This window comes from Patiria miniata, unplaced genomic scaffold, assembly GCF_015706575.1.
Source record: "Patiria miniata isolate m_02_andy unplaced genomic scaffold, ASM1570657v1 HiC_scaffold_7, whole genome shotgun sequence".
Lineage (NCBI taxonomy): Eukaryota > Metazoa > Echinodermata > Asteroidea > Valvatida > Asterinidae > Patiria > Patiria miniata.
Genome location: NW_024037074.1, coordinates 41,571,376 through 41,599,156, shown reverse-complemented (window position 1 = coordinate 41,599,156; position 27,781 = coordinate 41,571,376). Strand labels below are relative to the sequence as shown.

The window sequence follows — 27,781 nt, the reverse complement described above, 5'->3', positions numbered from 1 at the left end:
CATGTTGATTCCTATCATGCCTTACATGTTCTTACAAACAATAATGTTTACCAACACCAATGGGCTACAACAATTTTTAATTTCGGTGGGGTATATGTTGATAATTATCTACATATACTATAATATTATTCATGATTTTTTGGTATGAGTATTATCAAATACTGCCCAACCTGCTTACAATAAACACACGAGTCAACAAATACGGTAGTTGTGAAAAGTTTTTATTAAATGGTGAAATAGAATTGTTATACATAGCTACATTTGTTATAACTATAATCATTCCATGTACAAGTATTATCCGAATCGCTACTTTGCATAATCCATAGTTTCTGATTACCAAGGAAATGAACCATGCAGAAGATTAGCTCTGTGCATCGAGTAGGAAATCTGTTTACAACTTCTTAGGTGAATGACCAACAAACAAAAGAGACAAGCAAGCGATAGGCAAAATACTTATCAGTATTTTCATGGATGCATTAACGTCCAAACGTTCTGATGACTAGCCTCCAATTAAATAAACGGTCTCCGAGTGAAAAATTTGGTTTTGTGAACCAAAATATTTCTAAAGACAGTAAAGATGATACCCACAAAACAGGGAAGAAATGAAGATACCGGATACCACAACCAAAAAGAACAATATTTTTGGTTACATGGTGGTACTTTTATCGTTTTTCACTTGGTGTCAAGAGGTGTTAAATTATGCTTAAAAACATCCGGTAGCCGGATTTAGCCGAAACGTCAACGGTGCGTCCTTTACACAGATTCTATTTCTAATACAAGTCTAACTACATACAACGACTACTGTAAATATCTTTTGAAAGAAAAATCACAAAATAGGAATTCATCTTTGATATTCAATAACACGACTAGCGGAACTCGGGGCAAAAACCCCTATTTTGTACGAACTATTTCAAATTCTCGATATTAAATTCAACTTGCAGACAAATTGTTACTGCAGGATTTTTTAATGGCCACATTTCATTTCTTAACTTCTATAAAAAATGGAAATTACGTTTTTGTTTTTTTAGAGTGTTGAATTCAGCACCAACCCCTGTAAAAGTGTACAATGTAATGCAACTGGCCTTTGGGTCTTTCAAAAGATTTAATTTTTTCCTGCCTACAAACGCTTGTAGATTCTTTGGACAAAATGTTGCAACCTGACGCCACTTTTTTCTTCATATATCATCTTAATGAAGGTCATTCATTGCAAAAATGATGATAAGACATGAATCTGGGACTGAGAAATATTTCCAATTTTGTTAGGAAATACTTAGACAATTTTCTTGACTCTCCATAGACTTTGTACACAATCGCAGAAGTGGCATCAGGTTGCAACATTTTTTCCTTTTTTTTTGCACAATCTTGATATACATTTATAATAAATACTGTGTGCGTGCCCATACCGCAGGAATCACTCTTCACTAAGAATCCGCAAAAATCCACCAATTTTTCTGAAAAGCCTCGGTCAAAAGCAAGCATGTCTGCATTAATAACAATGTAATGAACCAGTTCCCACCTTTCCTAAGACCCATTCCTTTCCTTTGTTTTACTAACAAATATAAACAAGGCATAATGCAATAACATTTGAAAGTAAAACAAGTGACGGGCTTAAGCCGAAGTAAATGCATTTGAATGGTCCCATAATCATGCCATAAATACTAGATATGATCAGTAAGTACTGCCTTTTATGATCAGTATCGAATGTCAAACGCAGTCTGTATGAGAATATAAGAGCACTAGAATACAGTTTCATTTGTAAAAGTCAAGTTTGGGGTTTTAGGGTATGTCGGAAAATCTTGCAATCCTCAATAAAATGGTTCACACACCAACACAGTTCATGGTCAACCAAAAGATTTTCTTCATTTCTTACATGATTCTTGGGTGTTACAGCATATTTTCAAATATTTCCTAAGGTAAAAAGGAAATGTAAGTTGAAGAGCTAGCTGTTTTCTTAATCACAAACTCATAGATGAATTGCATTCAGACGCCATGTTTGAGGTGTGTTTTGTTAAGTTAATTCATTACAATGAATGCACAATATATCTACTCATGTGTATCCCTGTTGAACAAAAGCACAGACCACAAACATGGTCGCAGTGCAAACAATCTATTTCTAGATAGCACACGGGGCTTTTTTTCCTGGTACTTTCTGTTGAACCTGTCTGTGAATTTCTAGCCCCAAATGTCATATAGCAGGCTTAATATTTGCATTTTCAAATGACGAGGATGTTATTTATCATTGCATGCAAGTAACAATGGTATTAAACTGTAAACCATTCACCATTTAGCTTGTGTTACAGATAAGTGCTTCAAACAATTCATTTGGATGCACTGTATTCCCGTTTAAATTTTGAGTCTGCTTTTCATCAGCAAAATGTTATTTAAGCTTTTAACTCATGCCTGGTTTTATACACCATGTAAATGTGAAATAAATTTTGTGTCATAAATGGAAATATTTTGCATTTAATTTTTTTATTTTAATGCGTTTTAATTCTGGCAATTACTATTTAGCTTGGACACAAGAAGTTACAAAAATTAATTTGCAGCATATATTTTCCATTTATATAATACTGAAATGACTACAGAAAGTCAATTGTGACATAATTATGGATAGACAACTGCGTTTCTTGTAACATGCTCGCTATGCAATGTAAAGATTGGCACTGCTATACAAGAAAAAAGATCCACTTACATGTAAGTTTGGGCTTTTTATTCACTTCAGGCATAATCCAGTTCAAGATGCGTCCAACTTCTTCGATTTTCTTCAACTTGTAACGTGCACAAAGCCTGGGCATATCTTTTATCATGAACAAATTGTCGATATATCATCTAGCATGATCCACTCTGCAAAAATGGAGTCCCAAGACACGGGGTAAAGCCAACCACAGGTTGGCCCGTGATTTGCTTGCACCCAGACAGAATCGTCAAAATTGAGAAATCATGTGATTATCGTGGAACAAGTGGCATCTCGACAGAATAATTGCAACCATACTCATGCCTCTCACGACGTGACGGCGATTCTGCGGCTTAGACGTGATTTGTTCAAAATGACGGTGCATATGTTAATGACAGAAGGTGCTTCAAACTGTGTATTTAACTAAGATTTTTCTGTCTTGAGAAGTGTTCGGTTTGGAAAAAGTCAATTGTTTTTATTTCATTCCTCAGTCTGTCTTTTTTTAAACCATATTTTCCCCTGAACGAGAACTTCATACTTTAAGGACCATTTTCATAAATCTTTCCATCTAAAATAACGTTTCTAGCCTAGACCCTGATTCTCATGTCTGTTCCAAACAATGACACTTGGACTCAAACAATTATTTTTAAAAAAATGTTAAAACAAATGGTATCTTCTCTCTCCTTCAACCTGCAACCCGAGGCCCAAAATTGTTTCTGAATGAGTTTTCATTCTGAACCCCAAACTCCCCACACACACACACATATGAAGATATCCTGAGATGCCGAAGATAAATATTATCATAATTTTTGTTATTCCCCTCCTGAAATATTGGCGGCTTGTGACTACCTTCCTGACGGCTTGCTCTCAGCTCATGGTGAAGGAAGCTGAGGCATAGCTGACGGAACTCTCTCGCATGGACTTGCATTGGTTGGACTGAGAGTAGTTGAGAAACTTGAGGGACATGGTGCGTCCGTTCTTGGTCTTTAATGTCTGGATAGCCTGAGATTAAAAAGGGGGGGGGGGGGAGAAGAAAGGCAATATGACACGCATTAATGATAACAATAATGTGGTGCAAAGACAGGGCTTAAAGGGAATGTACATCATTTGCTTTTGCTGCAATTTACAGAAATAAATGGATTTGGAGGTTTAGTATGTTATAGTAAATATTGTTACACTGACTTGTTTCACGTTTTGGGTTCGTAGATGCAGGAAAAACCAAGAAAACCAATCATGTTCTAGTAGTCTGTTCCCTGACCCCACTTAAGATGAAACAGAGCAATTTATAGACTTAGGGGAATTGTAAGGTCAGAGAATCAGTCTAGCAGGCTTTTACCTTCACAGGTGTGTTATCAATTGCAAACAAAATGCAGAATAACTAAATATGGAAAATTAGGAGCAGTTTTTGAAAAAAGCCAGTTTTCTCCAACGCTGGTCGGCTGACCAGCGTTGGAAAAATACAATTTTTCTTGAAAATGTCAGCAAACCAGCAGCTACGATTTTACAGGATGCTTTAGACTGTCATTCCCTAACAATCCAGTAAGTTATTTCGTGATAATGTGATCATTTCGTTTTTTGATGTTTGCAAATGTTGTATCTTCCCTTTAATACCAAAGTCTCAAAGCGCTTCACAATTATTACCCCTGTTTATCAGACCACGAGACCATTTTCTGCAGCAGCTCGAAATCAGTACAATCGGGTCTCTACCTTCACCAGTATCATTTATACTCCAGGGTGGAGAGAGGCAATTGTAGTAAAGTGTCTTGCCTAAGAACACAAGAACCATATTTCCCAGTCAGCATTCAAAATCCGTGCACCATCGCACATGAGTCCCACACCATAACTGTTTGAACCACAGCGCTCTACGTTGCATCTTTTTCAGAACTCAAACAAGTCAGGTGTGTTTACAAACACAAATGCCCCGCAACCGTGACTGTTTCCATGACATAACACCACTCTAACATCAACTTACATGTACCTTGGTCAAATGGAACGTTCATTGACAGCATTAGTGTCTTCTGTAGGTTTTATATGAATTAATCCCTAATCCCTATGATCTCAGAATAAATACAAGATTTCTATTGTTTTAGCCACTGTGACCTTGACCCTTGACCTTTCGACCCCCAATGCGATAGGCTCCTTAGGATTGCCAAGGACAATCCACAAACCAAATTTGAAGTTCATATGTAAAGTATATCTCAAGTTATCGCGCTGACAAAATTTCTTTTGTTTCTGCCACTGTGACCTTGACCCTTGACCTTTTGGCCCCAAATGCAAAAGGCTTCTTAGGATTGCCAAGGACAATCCACAAACCAAATTTGAAGTTCATATGTAAAGTATATCTCAAGTTATCGCGCTGACAAAATTTCTTTTGTTTCAGCCACTGTGACCTTGACCCTTGACCTTTCGACCCCAAATGCAATAGGCTTCTTAGGATTACCAAGAACAATACACAAACCAAATTTGAAGTTCATATGTAAAGTATTTCTCAAGTTATCGCGCTGACAAAATTTCTTTTGTTTTAGTCACTGTGACCTTGACCCTTGACCTTTTGGCCCGTAATGTAAAAGGCTTCTTAGAATTGCCAAGGACAATCCACAAACCAAATTTGAAGTTCATATGTAAAGTATTTCTCAAGTTATCGCGCTGACAAAATTTCTATTGTTTCAGCCACTGTGACCTTGACCCCTGACCTTTCGGCCCCAAATGCAAAAGGCTTCTTAGGATTACCAAGGACAATCCACAAACCAAATTTGAAGTTCATATGTTAAGTATTTCTCAAGTTATCGCGCTGACAAAATTTCTATTGTTTCAGCCACTGTGACCTTGACCCTTGACCTTTCGGCCCCAAATGCAAAAGGCTTCTTAGGATTACCAAGGACAATCCACAAACCAAATTTGAAGTTCATATTATAAGTATTTCTCAAGTTATCGCGCTGACAAGATTTGTCCGGACACACACACCCACACACCCACCCACCCACACACACACCCACACACCCACCCACCCACGGAAGGACAAGGCGGAAACAGTATGCCCCTTCGGCTTCGCCGCGGGGCATAAAAAGGAAAACTTGCTAAGTGAGGACTGCTAATGAATGAGATTTAGGAGATGCCAAAAGTGAGGACTGCTAATGAATGAGATTTAGGAGATGCCAAAAGTGAGGACTGCTAATGAATGAGATTTAGGAGATGCCAAAAGTGAGGACTGCTAATGAATGAGATTTAGGAGATGCCAAAAGTGAGGACTGCTAATGAATGAGATTTAGGAGATGCCAAAAGTGAGGACTGCTAATGAATGAGATTTAGGAGATGCCAAAAGTGAGGACTGCTAATGAATGAGATTTAGGAGATGCCAAAAGTGAGGACTGCTATTGAATGAGATTTAGGAGATGCCAAAAGTGAGGACTGCTAATGAATGAGATTTAGGAGATGCCAAAAGTGAGGACTGCTAATGAATGAGATTTAGGAGATGCCAAAAGTGAGGACTGCTAATGAATGAGATTTAGGAGATGCCAAAAGTGAGGACTGCTAATGAATGAGATTTAGGAGATGCCAAAAGTGAGGACTGCTAATGAATGAGATTTAGGAGATGCCAAAAGTGAGGACTGCTAATGAATGAGATTTAGGAGATGCCAAAAGTGAGGACTGCTAATGAATGAGATTTAGGAGATGCCAAAAGTGAGGACTGCTAATGAATGAGATTTAGGAGATGCCAAAAGTGAGGACTGCTAATGAATGAGATTTAGGAGATGCCAAAAGTGAGGACTGCTAATGAATGAGATTTAGGAGATGCCAAAAGTGAGGACTGCTAATGAATGAGATTTAGGAGATGCCAAAAGTGAGGACTGCTAATGAATGAGATTTAGGAGATGCCAAAAGTGAGGACTGCTATTGAATGAGATTTAGGAGATGCCAAAAGTGAGGACTGCTAATGAATGAGATTTAGGAGATGCCAAAAGTGAGGACTGCTAATGAATGAGATTTAGGAGATGCCAAAAGTGAGGACTGCTAATGAATGAGATTTAGGAGATGCCAAAAGTGAGGACTGCTAATGAATGAGATTTAGGAGATGCCAAAAGTGAGGACTGCTAATGAATGAGATTTAGGAGATGCCAAAAGTGAGGACTGCTAATGAATGAGATTTAGGAGATGCCAAAAGTGAGGACTGCTAATGAATGAGATTTAGGAGATGCCAAAAGTGAGGACTGCTAATGAATGAGATTTAGGAGATGCCAAAAGTGAGGACTGCTAATGAATGAGATTTAGGAGATGCCAAAAGTGAGGACTGCTAATGAATGAGATTTAGGAGATGCCAAAAGTGAGGACTGCTAATGAATGAGCTTTAGGAGATGCCAAAAGTGAGGACTGCTAATGAATGAGATTTAGGAGATGCCAAAAGTGAGGACTGCTAATGAATGAAATTTAGGAGATGCCAAAAGTGAGGACTGCTAATGAATGAGATTTAGAATCAGCAACCTTCACCCTAATGCTGCACCAACAGTGTATGGATTCAGTATACAAGTACCCTCTCCAATGTGACAAAGAAGAAGACAAAAACATTTGAATCTACCACCGCAGTGCACCAAACAACCATGTGAAAATGCAAAAGACAAGTGCATATTCAGATGAAAGTTGACGTGTATACTTTGTGTCCTATGCACTCAAGCCAGTGCACACAATTATGCCAAAGTTCTTATAAGTCATCCATAGAGTTCTAACTAGTCACTGAGAAACTATACTCATTATTCCTATGCCAAGTCTTCCAAAGAATTTGAAAAGAAAGTCAAAGCAAAATCAGTAATTTGGCATCTCCCAAATTCAAACCCTTAAACTCAGGCAAAGACAAAACTATGCAATCTAAAAGCAATCTTTGCTGAAATCCCAAGAGCTTCCCCTGTTACTTACATTCAATAGGACCGCTATAGGATGTCTGCCACATATGGTGTTGCCGTGTTTCTTTAGGTAGTTACGGAAGCCTACGGGATCCAGATTCTCTATGTATTGCATGCCCTTTGGAAAGATTAAACCAGTCAGTCAGTATAAGTGATTATAACACCTCACCCACAGATTCTGTGTCTTGATTGGCCTAGAGCGAGTCACATGTTACTTTCTAATTTTGCTATCTTTCTGTGCACGGCCAAAAGTACTATGCGCATAGCAACCAAAGTACTATACCATTAGCAACCAAAGTACTATTTCCACGCCGCGGTATTTGTGTGCAAATGCATGCTGGTGTGCGCGTTGCGCGTTGTGCGTAGCGCGTATTATTCCAAAGAGAGCGCGCCGCAGACTTGGGTTCAAACATTTCGTGAAGGGGTAGTTTTTAAGAGAGAAATATATTTTCCACCAATTTTGTATTGAAATTGAAGTTTATTTCAGCTGTGTTCAGATTTAAATAATTTAAAATATTAAAATCAAGCAGAATCTGTGGGTGAAGTGTTATAAAACAAATACTGAATGCTTTATCTCGTGGTGAAGTAAAACTAGCCTCCCGAGGTGATCCATGGATCATTCTATTTTCCCGAGGCGAAGCCGAGGGAAAATAGAATGTCCATGGATCACCTCGGGAGGCTAGTTTTACTACACCACTCGAAGCATTCAATATTTGTATACTAGCGACATTTTTTGCGATATAAATACACATCACAATACTATGTACGCAATATGCATCACCATATTATCATGTACACAGGTTATAGCATTTTTGTTGACATGTATGAATTTGATGGGTTCATCTATACATGCAAAGAAAGTGTATGTAAGTTGAATTTTAAGTTTGCAACTCTGCAAAACTGCTACAGCGGCTCACATTTTGTGATGTTCTGGTGAAAAGACACGGAACTGGGCAGAGATCAAAACGAGGGTTTGCAAGTATTAGGAAAGAGAATAAAAATTCTCCTTACAATACTGTTTGCTGCATTTCAATCGGACATTCCATTGACAAGTTATGGCTGTTTAAAGTTATCAACATGTCAAAAAAGTACTGAGAAAAAGGCCTTGGAAGTTTCAAGTTTTGTGTTTGTGAAAATCAAAGATGCCAATTGTTTTTTTCTTAAGAACACTTTTATTCCAGAATTTCTATACTAATTTGTTAAATTATGTGTAGTAAACATATCAAAGATGACAAATATCAATAAATCTGAAAATTGAAAGAAATCACGCAAATTCAGTTTTTTTGCATTTTTTCCCACTACGTTCTGTGCCCAGTTCTGTTTCATTTTGCCAGAATGCTTACATATATTCTGAAGTATCATTTTGGAGGTACAATTTTGTTATTGTTTTGATCACCGAATACAAGGTGAGCTGTCCACATATTTGAACTTCTGGTGCCAGAAATTGACTTCCTTTTGTCAGAGTTTATTCTACAGAATTCCATACCATGCTACTTGTAGTGCTGCATTCTACAGCAATTGTCGACACATTCATGAATTGTTACACCCCTTGCAAGTGTGCCACTAATTTTGTTCTAAAAGATTTTTTTAACCGTAGCATAATTAGAAGTGGTCCCCCATTGTGCAAAACTTGAACTATATCAGTTTCAAGATGTCCAATAAAATGTTGAATTTATTTATGCACTCAATTTTGGGTACATATCTAAAGCATATTAAGAGCATCAGCGCGGCAGCACAGGTTCCGTCTTTCGTGCTTCACAACTGGGGTTATTTTATTTCACCTTTGGAGCATTATGCTCTGTTAGGATTGAACATAGTAGGTTTTCCCAGCATAAAGATTGCAAGTACACGGCCGTGCTTACCATTTTATCCAGGGACTCGATGGATTGGTGTATTTGATACGAGGGCTCATATATGTACTTGTAGTTGAATCTCTGACCTGTAATGAAATGATAGGAAACACATGCAAATTTATAAAATGCCCAGAGCAAGCAACAAGTTATAGACCAATCTATAAGGTCCACATTACTTGGCCAATGATGGATATTCCAAACAATAGACTCGGTACACTAGTACCCCCTCAACGGTTACAAAGGGAGAGTTGGGGGGACCACTGAGAGGGACATTCAAACGCATTGCTGACGACGCCTGACGCCTGACGCTCACGCGAAGACACTACAGGTTTGTGTACATTCAGAATGAAATAAGTCGTGCGTAATTCGAGCCATATACAGTCGAGTCTCGTTAATACAAACTCGTTCGGACCTAGGCAAATTGTTTGTTATATCAGCATTTTGTATTAAGAGGAACATCAATCACATTCATTGTGCACACAAATGCACAGTTGGGACCAATGCCTTATGTTTGCTATAACCAGAATTTTGTATTAACAGAGTTTGTACTAACGAGAGTCGACTGTATGTGAACCAGTAAGCACATGCGGTGTGTCCCTCCCACTGGGGCTTTTGAAAGAGGACAGAAAACACCATCTACACGGTGAGTCAAAAAAACAAAACCCAAATGTCAGGACTATTGTTTCAGTAAAGTTCTGCATGTAGCACTTTCAAAATCTAGGATATGAAAGCAAAATTCATAAGCTTTCTTTTAGTACAAGAATCACTCAAATCACTCATGTACTTTTTAAGTTTTGGAATTTTAAACACAACCACCATTTTAAAGTTCTGTCCACGGATCACAAAAAAGTGTGCGTTCTTTCAGCAAAACGAAAACAATTCACACACATCCCTATGTGATTTGTTTTCGTTTTGCTGAAAGAACACTTACCTTTTTGTGATTCGTGGACAGAACTTTAAAATCGTGGTTGTGATTAAAATTCTGTAACTTGAAAAGTACATGAGTGATTTGAATTATTTTTGTACTAAAAGAAAGCTTATGAACTGGGCTTTCATATCCTAGATTTTGAAGGTGCTACATGCAGAACTTCACTAAAACAATAGTCCCGACATTTGGGTTTCCTTTTTTACTCACCCTGTACTGTTCATGCACCGAGTCCATGGAGCAAGTTTGGTTGTGAACTATAGTTAACCACAGTTCGACTATTTTGCTTGAAAGATGGTTGGTTGGACTACTTTAGTTGATTATTTGGAGCCGGAGCATGGGGCACGATTGCATCGCTGGTTACCAATAGCCGCATGCATCATGAAGAACAAAGGGGAGTCAGGACTAAGACTTTTGGCTCGAGGTGTTCGCGCGTTGCTATTAGTGGGCAGGTGTAAGTTACGTCATAAATCAACTACTAGTCGACTTATGGTACTCGCCCGAACATACTCAAACCAGCGCTTTTGGGCCCTACAGAGAGTAACAGACAGGTTGATTTCGGGTAATACAGTCACTAATGGAATAAATAAATTCACCAACAGTGAATCACACCAAAATAAAAGTTGAAACGCACGAACTCTGCAATCAGTTTATGTCATGCATTTTAAAACTCACCCCAGTGGCAGAAATCTGAGGAAATGACAAACAGGTTCTCGGGGTCAGCCAGGTACTTGCTGAACAGCCGGCCGTACATCTGCTCTCCTTCCCCCACCAACGAGCCCACAAGGATAGGCACTATGGTGAACTGACCCTGTTTACTGGAGACGGCAACGAAACAATGACAATCAGTTTCATTTATTCAGTATGGCTTATTATAGGGCTGGATAGCTCAGTTGGAAGAGCACCGGAGCGGCAATCTGGAGATCGCAAGTTCAAACCCTGCTCCAGTCAATTTCTTTGTTCAACTTTTAGAGATTGTTATAATGCACCAAATTCAAAGTCAAATTCTCTTAGCAGTTTGTTTGAAAATTTGATATAAAAAGCTGTATTCTCTCTGAGTGATCCCCGTGTGCTATTTCCCAGGTTTGTTAGCATCGTGACTTTGGGCATGATCCCTGGCTGCATAGCATATATGGGTTTATGGCTTCTGACTAGCGCCCCTTGAACAAAGACACTAACAAAATGGGGAACCACCAACATAGGGCTGGATAGCTCAGTTGGTAGAGCACCGGAATGGCAATCCGGAGGCCGCAGGTTCAAACCCGGCTCCAGTCAATTTGTTGTTCAACTCTTTAAACTTAAAATAAATAGAAATCTTTCCTGTTATGCCCTCAACTCTCCTTAAACTTCAACTATACAACTGCGAAAATAGCTTGACAAGACCCTAACCCCCTAATAGTTCCCCAGGACTACCCTGCTAAATCTAACAGAGTCCAACGGTTACTCATATGAACACAATCCAACTTGCCATGTTGTTGGGTACCTGAATGTATAAAATGACTGGCATGCTCAATCCAACAGAATCCAACTGTGCCTTAGTTTTCAGTTGTCTACTGGATCCAACAGAGTCCAACTTGGCGTTATTTACCAGTACCCAACAGAATCCGCCTCTGAATGTTTTCAGTTGCCTGCTGAATCCGACAGATTTCAACAGGAATATATACAAGGATCTACTGCTCAATCCAACAGGACCCAACGGCAATGTAAATTAGTTGGATCTTGTTGGATTGAGCAGGGTTAGGGTTTGACTACCTACCTCTGCATTGCCTTGGCGATGTAAGGCAGTTGCATTTCTATACTGTGTTCCTCCTCATCAGTTTGAGTCTTCATAACATCAAAGGGACCGTCTTTACATAACTCTTCACACACTGAAATCATCAAACAATAATCCCACATGAGTAAAAACATGACTAACATCAGAAGCTACGAAGCAGAAAATACGGTTTTGTACATGCAAAACAGAAAATAAAGCTGAGAACCAGTCGAAAGCAGTGTACAATACACATCATTTTGACTGGTAACCATTTTTTTGTACTTAAGAAGTTATTGTGCTCAACACCTCCATGAGATTAGATTAAACCTGGACCACATGGGAGGGGGGGGGACATTTCACAGACGTTGGCTTAACACAGAAAATATTTGCTTGTTTTTTTTGTAAGTATGCAAAAATATCAAATGTGTTGAAGAGCATGGGTAGAGCAACTTTAAGTTTGGCATTATATATTTCCGTCAACCATTCAACAGAACCAAAATACTTTGTAAGCTATTGGATCAGTGTTAAAAAAATATAAGCTACATATATAATAACAGTATAAGGGTCCGTCTCGTTTCATATCTTGGACGAGTTCCGGACAAGTTACGGACATTGTTTTGGTTATAAGCTGCAGGATTCTGAGCAACTTCCCCGCAATCGTCCCGCAATGAAGTTATCAGTATTGGTGAGTCAAGCAGTTGCTTCATGAAAATTTCACCAGAACATGTCCGGGACAAAGGCAGAGCTTCTTCCAGACAAAGTGAATGATTCTACCCACAACTTGTCCGGAACAAGTTCCAGAATTGAATTGAGATGGCCCTAAGCTATAATAGCAGTCAATGTCTGACCTTGCGTATCTACAATGAGGTTGTATAATGGTGTCTCGTATATTTTACATCTAGTGATGGCACAGCCTGGTAGGTGCACATGATGTGACGGCCCTAAAATGAAAACACGCTTTCTGCAAAAACAAAAGATCAAACGAGACAAACATTAGAACCTGAGCAATTTTATGGTTAGTCACATTACACTTCTTTTGCATCCTTTTACATTCTGAGTGCTGTAGTCTTCATACTAGTTGGGCTATGTGGTGCTTATAGCACTTTATACCAAAGGTCTCAAAGCGTTTCACAATTATTACCCCTGTTCATCAGGCCATGAGAACAGTTGTTTACAGCAGCTCGAGATCAGCGCATTCTGGTCTCTACCTTCATAGGTACCCATTTATACTCCTGGGTGGAGAGAGGCAATTGTAGTAAAGTGTCTTGCCCAAGAACACAAGCACCATGTTCCCCGTCAGGGTTCGAACCATTGGACCACAGCGCTCCAAATATGAACTGGCCTTGACATGTACACACATGGCGATCTGTGCACACACGTTTTAAGCAACTTTTTGAAAAGGATCAAGTGTGACTAAAATGACAACTAGCGTTCCAATAGCTTTCACGATACTTACTTGGAAACCATATGTTTTCAATTTAAACTTTTTTTTTTTAACTTAAAAGTGCTAGTATGGTGTTCCAGAGGTAAAATCATGTTCCAATCAATCCACCAGAAATTATCTACAATCATCTGCACGTACACACAAACGCGTTCACACCGTCGATCGTGGACATCCTATTGTCCCTCTTTTGTTTGTACTGTAACTTTTTAGGAAGACTCCCATAGGTTTTGAACACGACCCCAATCGTGGACGTATGCTGGGAATCGTGGACAATATTGTCCTGTTTTGTTCTCTGGGATTCGTCAGCATATGTCAATAAAACATACTGACTCCTCAAAAACATTTACACTTACATATTGGTGGGATCTATTTGTTTATAGGCATGGGCTCCACAGGCTCCGCAATAAGAGTATCCTGCATGGCTGGAATAAAAGGAATAAAGTCGACAAAATTAGTTTCCATTTTCCAGTCTTGGCATTAATTTCAATCTAAATGCACACATCATCTTGGGGTGAGCGGCATTCAAGATTTCAAGCAGAGTCTGTGGTTCTGTAATGCTTCCGTTAAAGAAACAGCCTGCACAACGATGGTTTGCCCTATACTAGAATATGTGTATGCTTCATCTTCCTGCCTCATCTGAAATCAGACATTCACCAATTAGAAAGAGTTGAAAGACAGGCAGTTAGATTCGTCTACAACAACTACAGCACATCACCAGGGACAGTTACACCACAACTTCAGAGCCATGGGGGATTACCCTTGAACTACATGTACGAAGAAAAATTAACAGATTAAACCCTCCTACTGTTTGAACAGTCACAGACAGTCAAAAAAACAGCAGAGGCCTTTGTTTCTACAAATTTACTCGATCATCCTCATATATGCAATTAACACAAACAGAATCAACAATCTTCAACAACAGCTTCTTCCCCAGGACCATCAAGGATTGGAACAGTGTCCCACCCTGCGTCATTGAATCTGGGAACACATCTCACTCAAGAGTGGAACTTTCCAAATTGTTTAGTGGTTCCAAATAGTTACAGTATTTGTTTCTGTTGTGGAAAACATGTCCAGCTCCACGCCCAAAACTAACCAAACAAGTCTGTGTGATGTTTCCTGAGGGATGCTTTGCCAAGTATGCTATTCAGACTCATAAGTGTACAACCTAACCCTTTCTTCGTCAGTGTGGAGTGTACACGGAGTCCAAAGACCACATAGGGTTTTCTAAAGTCCCTTTTCAGAATCCACAACAAGAGAGAGACATGGTACTCACGGTGCAATGATTGCCCTAGCTGGGGCATGCTTTGATGACTCTGCATTGCTCAACCAGGCATCAAGCTCTTCCGACAACATTCGTTCTGCGTAACGAGAATAACGAGAATAGTAAAAAACAAACAATTCCCCAACATAATCTGAACTTCTGTCCTATTGGCATGAATGGTAGAAATGATGTGATGAAGTAACACCATCTTGGCCAGGGGGCAAAATTGACTCACAGGGGAACATTAGGGAGCACGATTCATGCCGCATAGTGAATGAGCGAAATGAGCCGATGTGTTGTGATCACGATAGCGCTGTGCTACGCATAAATTTCACCCCCTGGCCAAGATGGCGCCGGTAACCGCAAATGGGTCTATTACTTTGATTGGGTGCAAAATCAATGTGCATTCTCGTTCGCCTGGTCATGCTGTTTTTATTGTTTTGAATGTCATCATGGGCAATTGTGTACCTGTACGGGCCCCTCTTTAGTGTTGGTCAAAATAGGGTCAAGCAGGTTTGTTATCATTCCAAAATGACCTAAAGCAGATTTCTCTTAATTCTTATGACACAAGTTTTTGTCATTCTGAACAGTCCTTTTCGGTAAAAAAAGGTGACTTTCTCATGTATTTCACAGTTGGTGCCAGGCAAATCAATGCGGTTTTACGCATTCATGGTACATGGTGATGCTCCCTGTTTTTGTGTTGCGTTTTGTCCTCTCCAATCTGTCAATTCATCACCATTCTACTGCAAAATTTCTCTTAAATAAAAACCAAAACCCAGCCCTCCATCCACCAGACTTCTGTTGGTTTTAAATGTCGCTAACTAATTTTGGTAAGTCCATTAACCTGAAAAAGGATTTTTGTTCTCATTACTAGGAACTGGGGCCTATTTCACAAAACGCTAAGACGCATCTTACTTAGGAAGGGTAACTCATCTTAACTCGCGAACCGTCCTAGGATTGATTTCATCAAACTTAAGACGTGTTCAACACGTCCCAACTTCCTTAGCAACGTGGCTAAACTTGTCTTAGTTGGTTTTGCGTGTTTCTTTTCAACGACTGTTTTGTGAAACGGTACAAAACAAACATGAAACAAAACAGCCATCAAATTGGTTTTGATGCATTTTGCTAATGGGTTTAGTGAAATCAGTCTTAGAACGCGTCTTAGCTAAGATCTATCTTAGACTCTAAGATTAGGCTCTAAGTTAGAGCGGGCTCTCGTCTTCAGTTCTAAGATAAGTCGCAAGAGTTTCGTGAAATCGGCCCCAGGGCCTGGAACTACACAATCGCCAAATCATTGTGCACCCTCGATCTCCTGGTTTTCATTGTTTTGAATGTGTCCATGATATGATCAAACATAACAAGGCAAGATTGTTCACAGTGTGACTTTGCAGGATTAACTATTTGATGTATGGCACATCAATGTTATCAAAGAAATGAAATGTTCAACTGCAAGGCAGTGTGGAAATTAATTTCCAACGAGAACCTCCAACAAAGAAAACAGCAGACAAACGGTGGCCTTGACACATGCATGACCCAGACTGAGTGAAATTATTGGTCTGAAAATGAAAAAAGTAAACACCAGATTTTCGACACAAAAACACGATGATTTTCAAACCTGAGCTGCTGTACCAGGACCCAGCATGGCTTGCACGTCTTACAGACATTCTTGAACCTATCTTGGAAAGTTTTTCTGTGTTTTTACAGCCACCGAAATAGCTCTCCGAGTTGTCTCTTGCGAGTTTTCTTTCGGCTGCAGCTGATATGATAATGATGAAGTTAACCGCAGACAGCTGATCGGCGCATGCCCGATCTCGTTTTTGTCAACAGAGGGCGCTATACAAGCACCATTAACTTTTATTTTCAGCTTCACTCTTTATTTTCATTAAAATTTATGTGAATGCACCATGTTGCATCTTAAACCGCCCCCCCCCCCCTCACAAAACTTTAGTTGTCTTACAACTAATTGAAATGGATACTACATCTCGATCAATAGTGGCCTTTTTTTTTTGGCAAGCTTTTGGACATTTCAAGAGAAAAAAAGTCTGAAACGTACATAATTATACATTTGCAAACGTACCAAATTCTTATGAAATACCTCACTTGATTGTAAGTGAATAGTCTCAAGCATCTTGTGAAATCTTGGCACCTGGTGTGCTGTCATGCATTTTCAAGAAAAGTGGAATTTTTGAATCAGTTTCCAACGATGGTCGGCCGACCATCATTGTAAAAAACTGACATTTTTTCAATACTGCCCCAATTTACCAACATTAATTAATTCCTTGACGTCTATAAATTGCTCCGTTCCGTCTGAAGTAGGGTCAGGGAACCAGACTACAAGAATAGCATTTGTTTCTTGGTTTTTCCAGCATCTAGGAACACCAAACTTTAAACAGGTCAGTGTAACAATATGTGCTAGAAAATACTAACCCCCAAATCCATCCGTTTCCGAAAATCACAGCAAAGGCAAATGTTGTATATATTACCTTTAATTGTCAGAAATGACGACAAATGCTCACACAGTTAAAACTCTTTCTAAAATCTTATAATTTAGTATTTATTTTTTTCAAATTCGAATATTCGAACAAACCAAACATTTTTCTTTTTTACATTATGTCAATTCTGCAATTCAAACTTTAAAATAATTACCGGGGAAAACATACGCTATTTTATGTGCACCCTTGTACCAAATAGCCAGAACATTCAGCTGATATTAAAAAAAAAACACTGGCGATTCGGAATTCTAATATTGAAAAAAGAAATGCTGCATCTTTGTCAAACTTTGTATCATACAAAATAAACAGAAGACAAAAACAAAATCCAGGCGTGTGCATAATATAACACACTTTTCAGCACATTAAAAAGTTCCTGCAGCAAATTTTTTAAGTCTCATTTTAAATTTAAAAGGTATTAATTCGATTTCAAGCACTTTTTAAGCACAGGGGGCATTTTTGCAAAATTTAGACAAAAATTAAAGAAAAGAGTCTGGCGCCCTAATAGTCCTTGGAAACAGAGTCATGCACATAAGTGTGTTACTGTGCGACTGAATTTTGGAACAAGACCAACCAAATAAAAAAAAATGCTTCACAGCATCTTGAGGTATGTGCTACTTATAACACAAGAGAAAATCTAGGTGACGGAAAATGCAAACGAAATTAATTATAAAATGGATTTGAATAATTCTTTGGTAGACGTAATTAGATTATTATTGAAATTCTGTAATTTCACAACGGCATGTAACATTCAATCAATGAACCATTCAAATTCTTCCTTTTTTACCTGAAGTATCAAGCTTTGAGTGCATGAGTCAAGGTGAAACGACTCAAAAAGACGAAAATAGATCATAATGCATGTATCTACATCACTGGTGAAACAGTATACTGAGACAAAATTAAGCATTTGAGGCAATTTGTCGATTTTCAACATTACACAATGTTATACGGAATAACTTTACAGGGTGTCCAGTGGCATTCATTCAGTTATTTTATTGTCAGATCAGTTTGATTGAGAAAATATCTTTTTTACACATCACAAGAAAAGTGCTTCATTAATGGCACATCCTATGCATTCTGTCCAGATAATACTCATGTTTTTCTCTATAGACTGAAGAAATAGAATAAAATATGAAGTAAGAACAACAACAAGGTCCAATTATGCAATGAGTAAGGCGGTGGTGACGTGCGATACATACGATTGCAACATCATTGTTATTTGTATTCTGTATATCTGCATATCCTGTTTAACCTAAACTCTTACAATTAAAAAAAAAGACCACTAGAATGCTGATTCCAGAATTCAACTCACATGTGTTTCTGAACAAGACAATCTGTTAAAAACCTAAACTTACTCATCATTGACCAACTACAGCGTGTCTCCAAAAAATGTAGCAGTCAAACATTTTTTTCGGAGGAAACTAAATTGCTTTTTTTGTGTGAAAAATTACCATGATATGATAGAGTGTTCCTTTACCCTTGTGTGTGACTTGGACCTTTTGCTTAAAAGTTACAGCAAAGCTTGTAAAGACTGTCAAAATCTGTTTGGGTCGCTTTTCAGATTATCTGGTATCTAATGACGGAAAGGCATTCACACACCTTCTTGGTATGTGAATGCCTTTCATTAGATACCAGATGATCTGAAACGTGGCCCAACTTGGAATTCAAGTCCTTTCATTTAATAAGCTGTATCTCTGGACTGGAGTGTCCAAATGAGATGGGATAAAGACCATTGTGCAGAGTATTTACTACACCTTCAGACTCTATGGACAAGTTTTGCAAATAGATAGTGCTAGTATTTTTATTGACAAACGCTGTATAGTTGCTTATGACATCACGTTTAATTTAAGACCAGCGTAAGGTAAGGCTGGTATTGTCAATAAACCATTATCATGTTGCGGCCATCTTGATTTTTTTCTCATTCAAATCAACGTAACCAAAGCGAGGCTGGAAGGAAAAATAGTCTGGTTCCTTTTTACACACAAAAAATTATCTTAAAATTAATGTGGCCTGACGTTGCGAACTTAGCAAGTTCTTCTTCAGAGGCTAAAACAGAAATGACAGAGGTACATACATTAACATGGGGGTGCACACAAACATGCAGGGCTGAAAGAAGAAACACAAAAGGAGGATTAGGTGTAAAAGGTGTGGAAAGATGCAGGGGAGGGTGGATGAGAGAACAAAGAAACAAAAAATTATCATTCATTACTGTTATTGGATACAGGGAATATGACCGAAATGGTGGCAGCATGATCAAGGTCTATAGACCTTTCCATTAGGCCCCGCCCACTGGGCCCGTGGGGAACAACACGTGGGCCTCTCCAATGCCAGACTCTATGTTACAGATGCACACGCCATATGCACGTGCATTCATGCTGGACATTCATCATGGCTGTGATTGGTCAAAACATGGTAGGGCCGGGCTCAGTGGATTAGTCTATTGGTTCCTTTGCTTTCCTACGATACATTTCCCGTTGAAAGTGTGATACGTGTAGCTGGGACATAATTATGAAGTCAGCGTGCAACAGCAGCAAATATGTGAGGTGATCTGGCAAAATGAGACAGAACTGGGCAGAGGTTGAAAAAAGGTTTTGCAGGTGTTAGGAGAGAGAATAAAATTCTCCTTACACTAGTGTTTGCTGCACTTTAATCGGACATTCCGTTGACAAGTTATGGCTGTTTAAAGTCAGCGTTTATCAATATAAGGTTAAAGACCAAGAAAAAGGTGATTAAAGTTTTCGAGTTTTTTTTGCATTTGTCTCTACCACAGCCTGAGCCCAGTTCAATGTCATTTTGCCAGAGCGCCTCACATATAAGAGACCACCTACATGTAAGCCCAAAACCTCTGCTAAGCACAAAACCATTTTACCTAATTCACAAGCCAAAATATCAGCATTCAAATCGCTTAGCTATGGCTTGGAGTTGCAATGAAAGTGGCTGAGGCTAAATCCCATAGACACATGTCCTACCCACGGCCATAGCTCGGTGATTTGGATGCGGAATATCGGATGTACCGGTATATCACCAGATTTTTATTTTGCTTGTGAAGATGTTCAGCAAGAACATTTCTCCTGTGTGTCTCTACGGAAAGTGAGCCGGAGGTGGCCGTAACATAGGATGTGGTTATTACAGAATGGCTAAGTAAATAACAAGCCACGTGTACTACTCAAATCTAGGGCCGTCCTTCTGTCTTAAAGGTCTAGGAGAAGGACTCTAGGGTCTTCTACGGCCGCCTTGATCTTCTTGAGGAAGGTCACTGCCTCTCTGCCGTCGATTAGTCTGTGGTCGTAGGTCAGCGCCACGTACATCATGGGTCGGATTTCAACCTGCGCAAAAAGGCAACACAGAAAGTTGCAAAATAAATTCAGAATACATTTCAAAACCATTTCAAACACCAGTTTTATCTGTCCATCTTGCAAAATAGGACCAGTCACTTGCAAATGAAAACCTGAGTGGTAGATTTGCTGGTGAAAAATCATTGTTTGGTTAACTTGTACAACTGTCAGAGTTTGCAGGCATGATAAGTGATCAAATATTTTCATGTTTCCATTGTGTGAAAAGGTTTTGATAGTCTAAAAAACTCCCTTTAATTTTACATGTAAATCAGATCATTTGCAGTTTGTGCATTTTTTTTTTCGTTTGAAGAAACAAAGTTGTTAAAAATCTTAAGTACTAGTGCTTAAATGACTAACTTTCATCTCAGAATTTTTTTTTTTTTTTTGCTCTTGTAAGTGGATTGCTTAATATAGCATGGTTTCTCAATCAATCATTCGGTTCATTTGAGGGCTATCACCACTATTTCTACATTAGAATAAAATTTACGTTAAGACATTTTCATTAAAAAAATAAGGAATATGAAAATTGAAATTTAAAAAAAAAGTACAACAAAGAAATCGTCTGGAGTGGGCTCCGGATTGCCGTTCCGGTGCTCTACCAACTGAGCTATCCAGCCCTATGTTGGCGGTACCCCGTTTGGTCAATGTCTTTGTTAATTGGAGGTTGTTAAAAGACTTGTTCAAAATATCTAAATAATGACCATTAAAAAAGCAAAAACAAAAATAATTAATTTTATGTACAAGTATTTACTAACTCAGTTACAAAGTGAGCTAGGAGGGTCTAGATCACATGGACACAGTGTGCCCGGCACTCTAGGAAAACTTCGCACATTCAGATTGAAAAACAAATGGCTTGTTCTTCTCGTTATGCGTGTGCAAACCATTGTGCACATTCAACATGCTGCTCTCACGAAGCGCCACCTATGGTTGACGCACGGCACCCATCCTGAGCGTTAGTTATACCTTTCCATCGATGGCTACAGGCCTGTCTGCAGTAGCATGCATGCCTAAGATGGCTGACTGTGGAGGGTTGATGATAGGGGTGCCAAACATGGAGCCAAACACCCCGCCGTTACTGATGGTGAAGGTCCCCCCGTCCATGTCTTCAACTGCTAGGGAACCTGTGCGAGCCTGAAAGTAAAAAAAAAATGAAAAAGGATTAAATGAACTCTATCAACTACAACTGAAAGATTTAATATTAGGTTTGCCCTTCACCAGCCTTGACTCCATGGGTTGCGTGTGCATTCCTTCACGAACCCCTGGCCGTGAGGAATTTGAAAACGACTCTGATTGACTATTCAGAGCGCAATGTGTGTGTATTTTGAAGGCTGCCATCCTACTACGCGCCCCTCCCGCACGTCACGTCACGTACGATCATTTTTTTCATGACTGCGCGATGCCTGTACGACATGGAGTCTGGAAGCCTCGTTTTTTTTTGCAAAAAAAACCTGTATCTTAGGTTGTAAAAGGGATGACAGAGGTCCGCACATTTAATATAAATCCTTGCACTATTACGCGACGTCGAAATCTCACCTTTGAAAGGATTGATTCTATTAAAAAAAATAAAATTCCAAAATCAAAAGCACTGCGTCGGGCGTTAAACGCATCGACTGCAGTCCTAATTTGAATGTCCCAAATAGTGGGACATTTAAATTACACAATTCCAGGGGTTAATTACACAATTCCATGTGTAGTAGACATACGTGTATCAAAGGTTACAAAATATCAATAATCTGAAATCGAACGAATTACCCCCATTCCATCTAATTTTGCCAGAACTATGAACAAAAATTAATTGGGAAAAATAGGCACTTTGTAATTCTAATTCCAAGTAGCACTAAGACCACTGATCAACTTGATTTTCTTTTTTTTCGCCAAATGACAAATTTCCTATCCTTATTGTACTTCTTTGGTAAAATTGTTACAAAGTAGTCTTGAGTGCTTGTAATCCTTGATAACTTACCTTTTCACCGATTTCATTCAGAGCTTTCTCAATGTCAGCGTAGTTCAGGCCACCAACATCGCGTAACACTGGAACAACAAGGCCCTGTGAGACAATAAAACATAACAAATTGTGGTCTTTCATCTGATCTTAAAGGAGCACATTCTGCCAAATTTTGCCCAAATTTCATGTTTTAGATTCTTTACAGTTTACAAACATGAATCTTATTCCAAAGGTCTGGGTTACCGGATATCCATATAATGTCTTCCACGTACGGATAAAAAATGTTGACAAATGTCTTTTTTTTTTTTTAACATCTGACGTTGTCTATGCATATTTCAAAGTATCAAATTTTGAATCAAGCTGTCAACAAAAGACTGGCGCTGCATATAATATCAGGTCCTACAAAAGCTTCAGAATTATAAACATGGCGATCCCAGCCCACACAAACTTGAAGAACGTTTCAGTAAAGAAAACTGTTTGACTGGAGTGAGTCCTGACTAGTGTTCTAATGGCTTGACTGTGGATGACCAAAAGGTTGTACCCAAAATTACTCCAACAGTAATAACACGAAAATCCAATGTACATATGTGTAAACGTTCACATTCTATTTTCTAACAATCTTTCCAACTACATTGTATAATCCTTTCGTGGTAAATGTGGTAAATGCATTTTGAGCCCAAAGGGCCGCATTTCCTCGAAAGTGCTCCTTATCTCTACCAGCGCCCCCCCCCCCCCCACAATAAAGAGAGAAAGTTGGGGCAACACAAAGAAGATCAAAAGCCCTGTAACTAAGTTTTTAGTTAGCAGAAAACAAAGAACCCGATATCATACTGTATATCAGCTTGGGGTCGGGAATGGATATTTATAACTTATAACTACCAGAAACTGTGACCCCGACATTTTAAGCAATGTTTCCTACCTTAGGTGTTGCTACAGCCACACTGATATCAATGTAATCACGATACACGATCTCTGCATCATCAATAACTGTAACAGAACCAACAACCAAGAAGATAATTACATAACGCAAGGTAAAACTTCAGAACTTCAAGGCATGGCATCCTTTGAGGTGTTCGAAATCTTGGATTTGAACTCCAGCTTTGGCTCCAATTTGAAAACTTTTACCTTTCATCCGATTTACATTGTGATTTACGTGTGATTTACTTGTGATTCATCAGTGATTGACTTGTGACTGACTACTATTTCTTTTACTATCAGAACTTGGTCTTTTACTGTACTGCTGAAAAATCCCAGAAATCCAAGCACAGCAAGGTGACTTGCAGAGTTGCAGTCCAATCAGTCAAACATCAGTAACTGCTCAGTCAGAAGTCAGTCAGAAGTCAGTCACAGGTCAGTCAAGGGTCAGTCACAGGTCTTTCAGAAGTCAGTCAGGGGTCAGTCACGGGTCAGTCACAGGTCAGTCACGGGTCTGTCAGAAGTCAGTCAGAAGTCAGTCACAGGTCAGTCAGAAGTCAGTCACAGGTCAGTCACAGGTCAGTCACAGGTCTGTCAGAAGTCTGTCAGAAGTCTGTCAGAAGTCAGTCACAGGTCAATCACAAGTTAGTCACAGGTCAGTCACGGGTCTGTCAGAAGTCAGTCACAAGTCATTCACAGGTCAGTTTCAAGTCAGTCACAGGTCAATCACAAGTTAGTCACAGGTTAGTCATGGGTCAGTTGCAAGTCAGTTCATAGTCTGTCACAAGTCAATCACAAGTCAAATCACAAGTAACAGGGATGATCAATGACACACAGGAAAGTGTCAGTCACAATTCATTTGCCAGCTGATTTGAGACTAGTTGACTTGTGACTGACCTGTGATGACTACGTACATGTAAGACCTCTGGACTTCCAATAGTATTGGGATGTCTAAATAGTAAGAGTGACACCAACTTACCTGCATTGACCGCTGGCATAGTACCGAGAGCATGCGCCGATGCCTTGATGAATGCCGACATGAAGCCAAGTTTGATATTGTGCTTCTTCAGGAAGTCTTCCCTGTGCTGCTTGCGCATTGCTATGATGTTGCTGTTCACATAAATATACGATAAAATAGGGTATAAGATGGGTATTTGTGTTCAAACAGGAATAAATAGCATGGTGTAACTGCTCGGCGAGCTTGTCATAGACTGACTGACAGTTACTTGGAATTAGACATGCTTCAGTCTCTCAAAGACTATCTTTTGTGAATTGGATCGGTTACCTATCCCACTGACTGACTATCACTTGTGAATTAGACTTGTTACGCAATTTCCATCATGTTACTACCACAGCTTATTCCACAACTTTTCAGCCGCTCTAGATCAATTGAACAGAATTTGGTGAGCTCTGGGACCAACTTCAAAAAAAATTATTCACAGCAATAGAGGAGAGAGGAAAGAAATGCAAAGAGTAGAGCAGAGCATACCTCATGTCTATTTCATTAAATGTCGTCAGCATTGCTGCCGTGTTCTGAGCTTCCTTCAACCTCTGTGCTATCCTCTGTCGCATCCGAGACATTTTCACCTGGACAAAAACAAGTAATTTCAATTAACTGAATGTGCCTTTCCTTCAATAAATCTGTTCCTTCTTAACCAGTTCGCGCTGGAGGTTGTGTATACACGCAAAAGTTTTGCGGTATTCGGAACTGATGACAGATAAACATGCAACGACGAAGCTGGAAATTTGTCTGCGACCCACTTGCAGCGAGCGAGGCCGGAAATATCAAGGTGTGCTACCCGCAGATGACGGCCTGAACCCGTCTGGCATCGAGGTTCGTGAAAAACAATCCCGCACCTGGGCCCGGTCAATGTCAAAATAATCCTGGTGCAAACTGGTTAAGTAGTCTAAGGTAGTCTAATTTGTTGTAAGCTAAAATATGAGGTAGATGATGAAATAGGATGGTTAAAACACTTGAGCAGGGCAGCAAATATTTTACGGTGGCAGAAAACCCCTTGTGGATGACGCTGGATAGGGCTGAAGGTTGGACAGATGTGGGGTAAGCAGTCACTCAGTTCATCTGCACTGATCATGCACCAGTATTTATGATCAACCTACCCTCTGTTCCGTTCTTGCCGATACACCGGGCATGGCTCCAGAGGCTGGCGCAACTATGGGCGTCACTGATGCAGCTAGGAAATAAGATAAATAAGAGTGTCAATTATCAAGGTTCAGACTGTCTTGAGCCTGAGCCTTGTCACTCTTTCAATAAGTTGCTCTGACAATGATTCACATGATTTGTTGTATGCACAGTAGTAAAGAAGAAACACTGTCCAAAGGATAATTTTGTAGAAGCACACAAATGTGGCAGACCATGGTTGTATTCCAGTCACGCAAACATGTTTATGTCCATTAGCTAGGCCCTGCGAATTTGTCACGTGAGAATGTCACCCCAAAACTGTTGTCAAAATGGTAGGGCCCTGTTTGCAAATTCTAAAAATTGTCACTGTTTAGCTTTAAAATCCATTACATTCATTGCCCAGGTTGGCCATTTTGGAAAACAAAGCGAAAGACTCAGGAAGACTGTTCACCTTTGTTGCTAATGTTCACTAATGTTGGCAGCAAACAGTCAGTCCCACTTGCACAAATGTTGCCATTGTAGCATTGTTCGCATAAGGCCAAATAAAAAAAAAAAAGTTTCTCATCCGAGCTTTGTTGGAAACAAATAAAAAGACAACATATTGACAATATATCTGCAAAGTATATTGCAAATGTATGAATAAAAAAAAGAGGAGGTAGGCAGGAAAAGAAAATGGGCTGGGACGAGAAACTGATTAATTTTTTTCCTTGGCCAAAGTGAAATGTTTACTGGTGGTACACCAGCTCTTTCCAAATCCTTAGCCTACCTGGTTTGGATGTCATCGGAGCTGTGGGCATAGGAGGTACAGGCGGTGGAGTTGTGGGTATACTCCCTGCCACTGCTGTGGGTGGTGGTGGGGGTGGGGGTGAGGGGGGTGGTGGCGGGGGAGGTGCTGAGGGGGCTTCCTTGGGCGTATCTGCCTTGGGCGTATCTGGGCTTGCTGCTTTGGGAGGCGCCTCACCTATTAAAAAAAAAGAAGTTACGCAACTTCATTGTCAGATTAACATTACATTGAATATGACATTGTGTATTTTACATGTAAGTTTACTACAGCTCTACCTGCTGAAACTGCATTTGAAATCTTCTTGACATCAGCTAAGATCAAACGTTGCATTAACTCAGTGTAACATTCCTTGTACTTTAACAACAAATTTGGACACCAACTTCCATGTAACATTAAGGAGGCTGGGCTCTACGAAATAGGAATCTAAATCATGCAAACTCAGTGTTAGACTTAAAGGCATATGAGATCATTTGCTTTTCGTGCATTGTGCTTTTCAATACCACCACTCAAAATCCGAAGAAGAATGTTCAAAACCTAACCTGTTGATGTTTCAGCTCAGTGGATATTACACTTTTTGAGAAAACAGTGAAAAACCATGCACCACCTTTTGATCACGAAACACAATTTCGTCAAAAGCACTCTTTATTTTAAAAAATCAGTTAATTGACTGATGTTAGAAATCACCTTGATTTATTGATTTCTTCTAAATGACAGCAAGCCAGACGGAACAATTTAAAATGGCGTTTGGTACCAGTACAATCTCTAATCCAAGTAAACTTTTTGATAATAATTTGGTAGATTATTTTTGGGATAATTGCAAATGATCCTATATGCCTTTAAGCAGATGGATTAGATACTGGCAGCCAAGGACAATGAAGATTGGAGAAAAAAAACTTCTCCATAAAAACAAAACAAAAAAGGGGAAAAAAAGGAAATTAAGGCAGCAGGGTTAAGTTAGATATGACAGAAAATTTACAAAATACTTCATATTATGTTAATTGCAGTACATGTACTATGTATAAATGCACGCATGCATGTAAAGTTAACAGTCACAGCACTGTCCAATTTACAAAATGTGCTACTGGCAATTGGACACAGCGCCCTCATAAGGCCAGACACAGCCATGCCAAATGAAGACAGCGTGAAGTATACAGTCATAAGCCATTTGCTGGTTGTTTGGCTCGCCTGGAACCATGCGCTCACGCAGTAAGTTGCATTTGTGCTGGTACAAGTGATTCATTTAGCGACAAAAACACCGCACTCAAAGCAATTTAAAACACAAGGACAAGGTGATTAACGACAAGCTGTACATATTTCATTTATTGTCTTTGTAACTGTATGCAGAGACAGGCGCTTCCTTTTTTATGT

General features: G+C 39.4%; 2 protein-coding genes and 1 non-coding gene across 4 annotated transcripts in view; 1 reads left to right on the top strand and 2 right to left on the bottom strand.

Moving 5' to 3' along the window:
* Window positions 1–200: 200 nt before the first annotated feature.
* LOC119746514 (protein MEMO1-like) lies at window positions 201–16,598 on the bottom strand. Its single transcript, XM_038223492.1, has 9 exons — window positions 16,421–16,598; window positions 14,818–14,902; window positions 13,898–13,966; window positions 12,949–13,061; window positions 12,104–12,215; window positions 11,023–11,165; window positions 9,432–9,508; window positions 7,583–7,687; window positions 201–3,676 (listed from the first exon to the last, which is right to left on the bottom strand). Exons 1-9 carry the CDS (start codon window positions 16,467–16,469, stop codon window positions 3,542–3,544), a joined length of 888 nt encoding a protein of 295 aa, XP_038079420.1. The 5' UTR covers window positions 16,470–16,598; the 3' UTR covers window positions 201–3,541.
* Trnaa-ggc lies at window positions 11,550–11,622 on the top strand. Its single transcript has one exon. It is a non-coding gene; the product is annotated as a tRNA-Ala (tRNA).
* A 3,069-nt stretch (window positions 16,599–19,667) lies between the features above and the next one.
* LOC119745467 (dihydrolipoyllysine-residue succinyltransferase component of 2-oxoglutarate dehydrogenase complex, mitochondrial-like) overlaps window positions 19,668–27,781 on the bottom strand; it is a 29,666-nt gene continuing 21,552 nt past the window's right edge. For both annotated transcript variants that reach the window (XM_038221826.1, XM_038221827.1), the window contains exons 8-15: window positions 26,396–26,590; window positions 25,608–25,681; window positions 24,979–25,076; window positions 24,469–24,599; window positions 23,494–23,561; window positions 22,593–22,676; window positions 21,593–21,760; window positions 19,668–20,620 (exon numbers count right to left, since the gene is read on the bottom strand). In XM_038221826.1, the coding sequence (XP_038077754.1) occupies window positions 20,486–20,620; window positions 21,593–21,760; window positions 22,593–22,676; window positions 23,494–23,561; window positions 24,469–24,599; window positions 24,979–25,076; window positions 25,608–25,681; window positions 26,396–26,590 (953 nt within the window). In that variant the 3' untranslated portion in view covers window positions 19,668–20,485. The remainder of the gene's footprint in view (window positions 20,621–21,592; window positions 21,761–22,592; window positions 22,677–23,493; window positions 23,562–24,468; window positions 24,600–24,978; window positions 25,077–25,607; window positions 25,682–26,395; window positions 26,591–27,781) is intronic.

Bases quoted from the DNA above. Each gene is read 5' to 3' on its own strand.
- LOC119746514 (XM_038223492.1), bottom strand. From the start codon at position 16,469: ATGTCTGTAAGACGTGCAAGCCATGCTGGGTCCTGGTACAGCAGCTCA. The intron at 9,509-11,022 runs GTGAGTTTTAAA...ATTTCATTACAG, and splicing joins CTCAGATTTCTGCCACTGGG to GTCAGAGATTCAACTACAAG. The intron at 7,688-9,431 runs GTAAGCACGGCC...ATCTTTCCAAAG, and splicing joins TCGAGTCCCTGGATAAAATG to GGCATGCAATACATAGAGAA.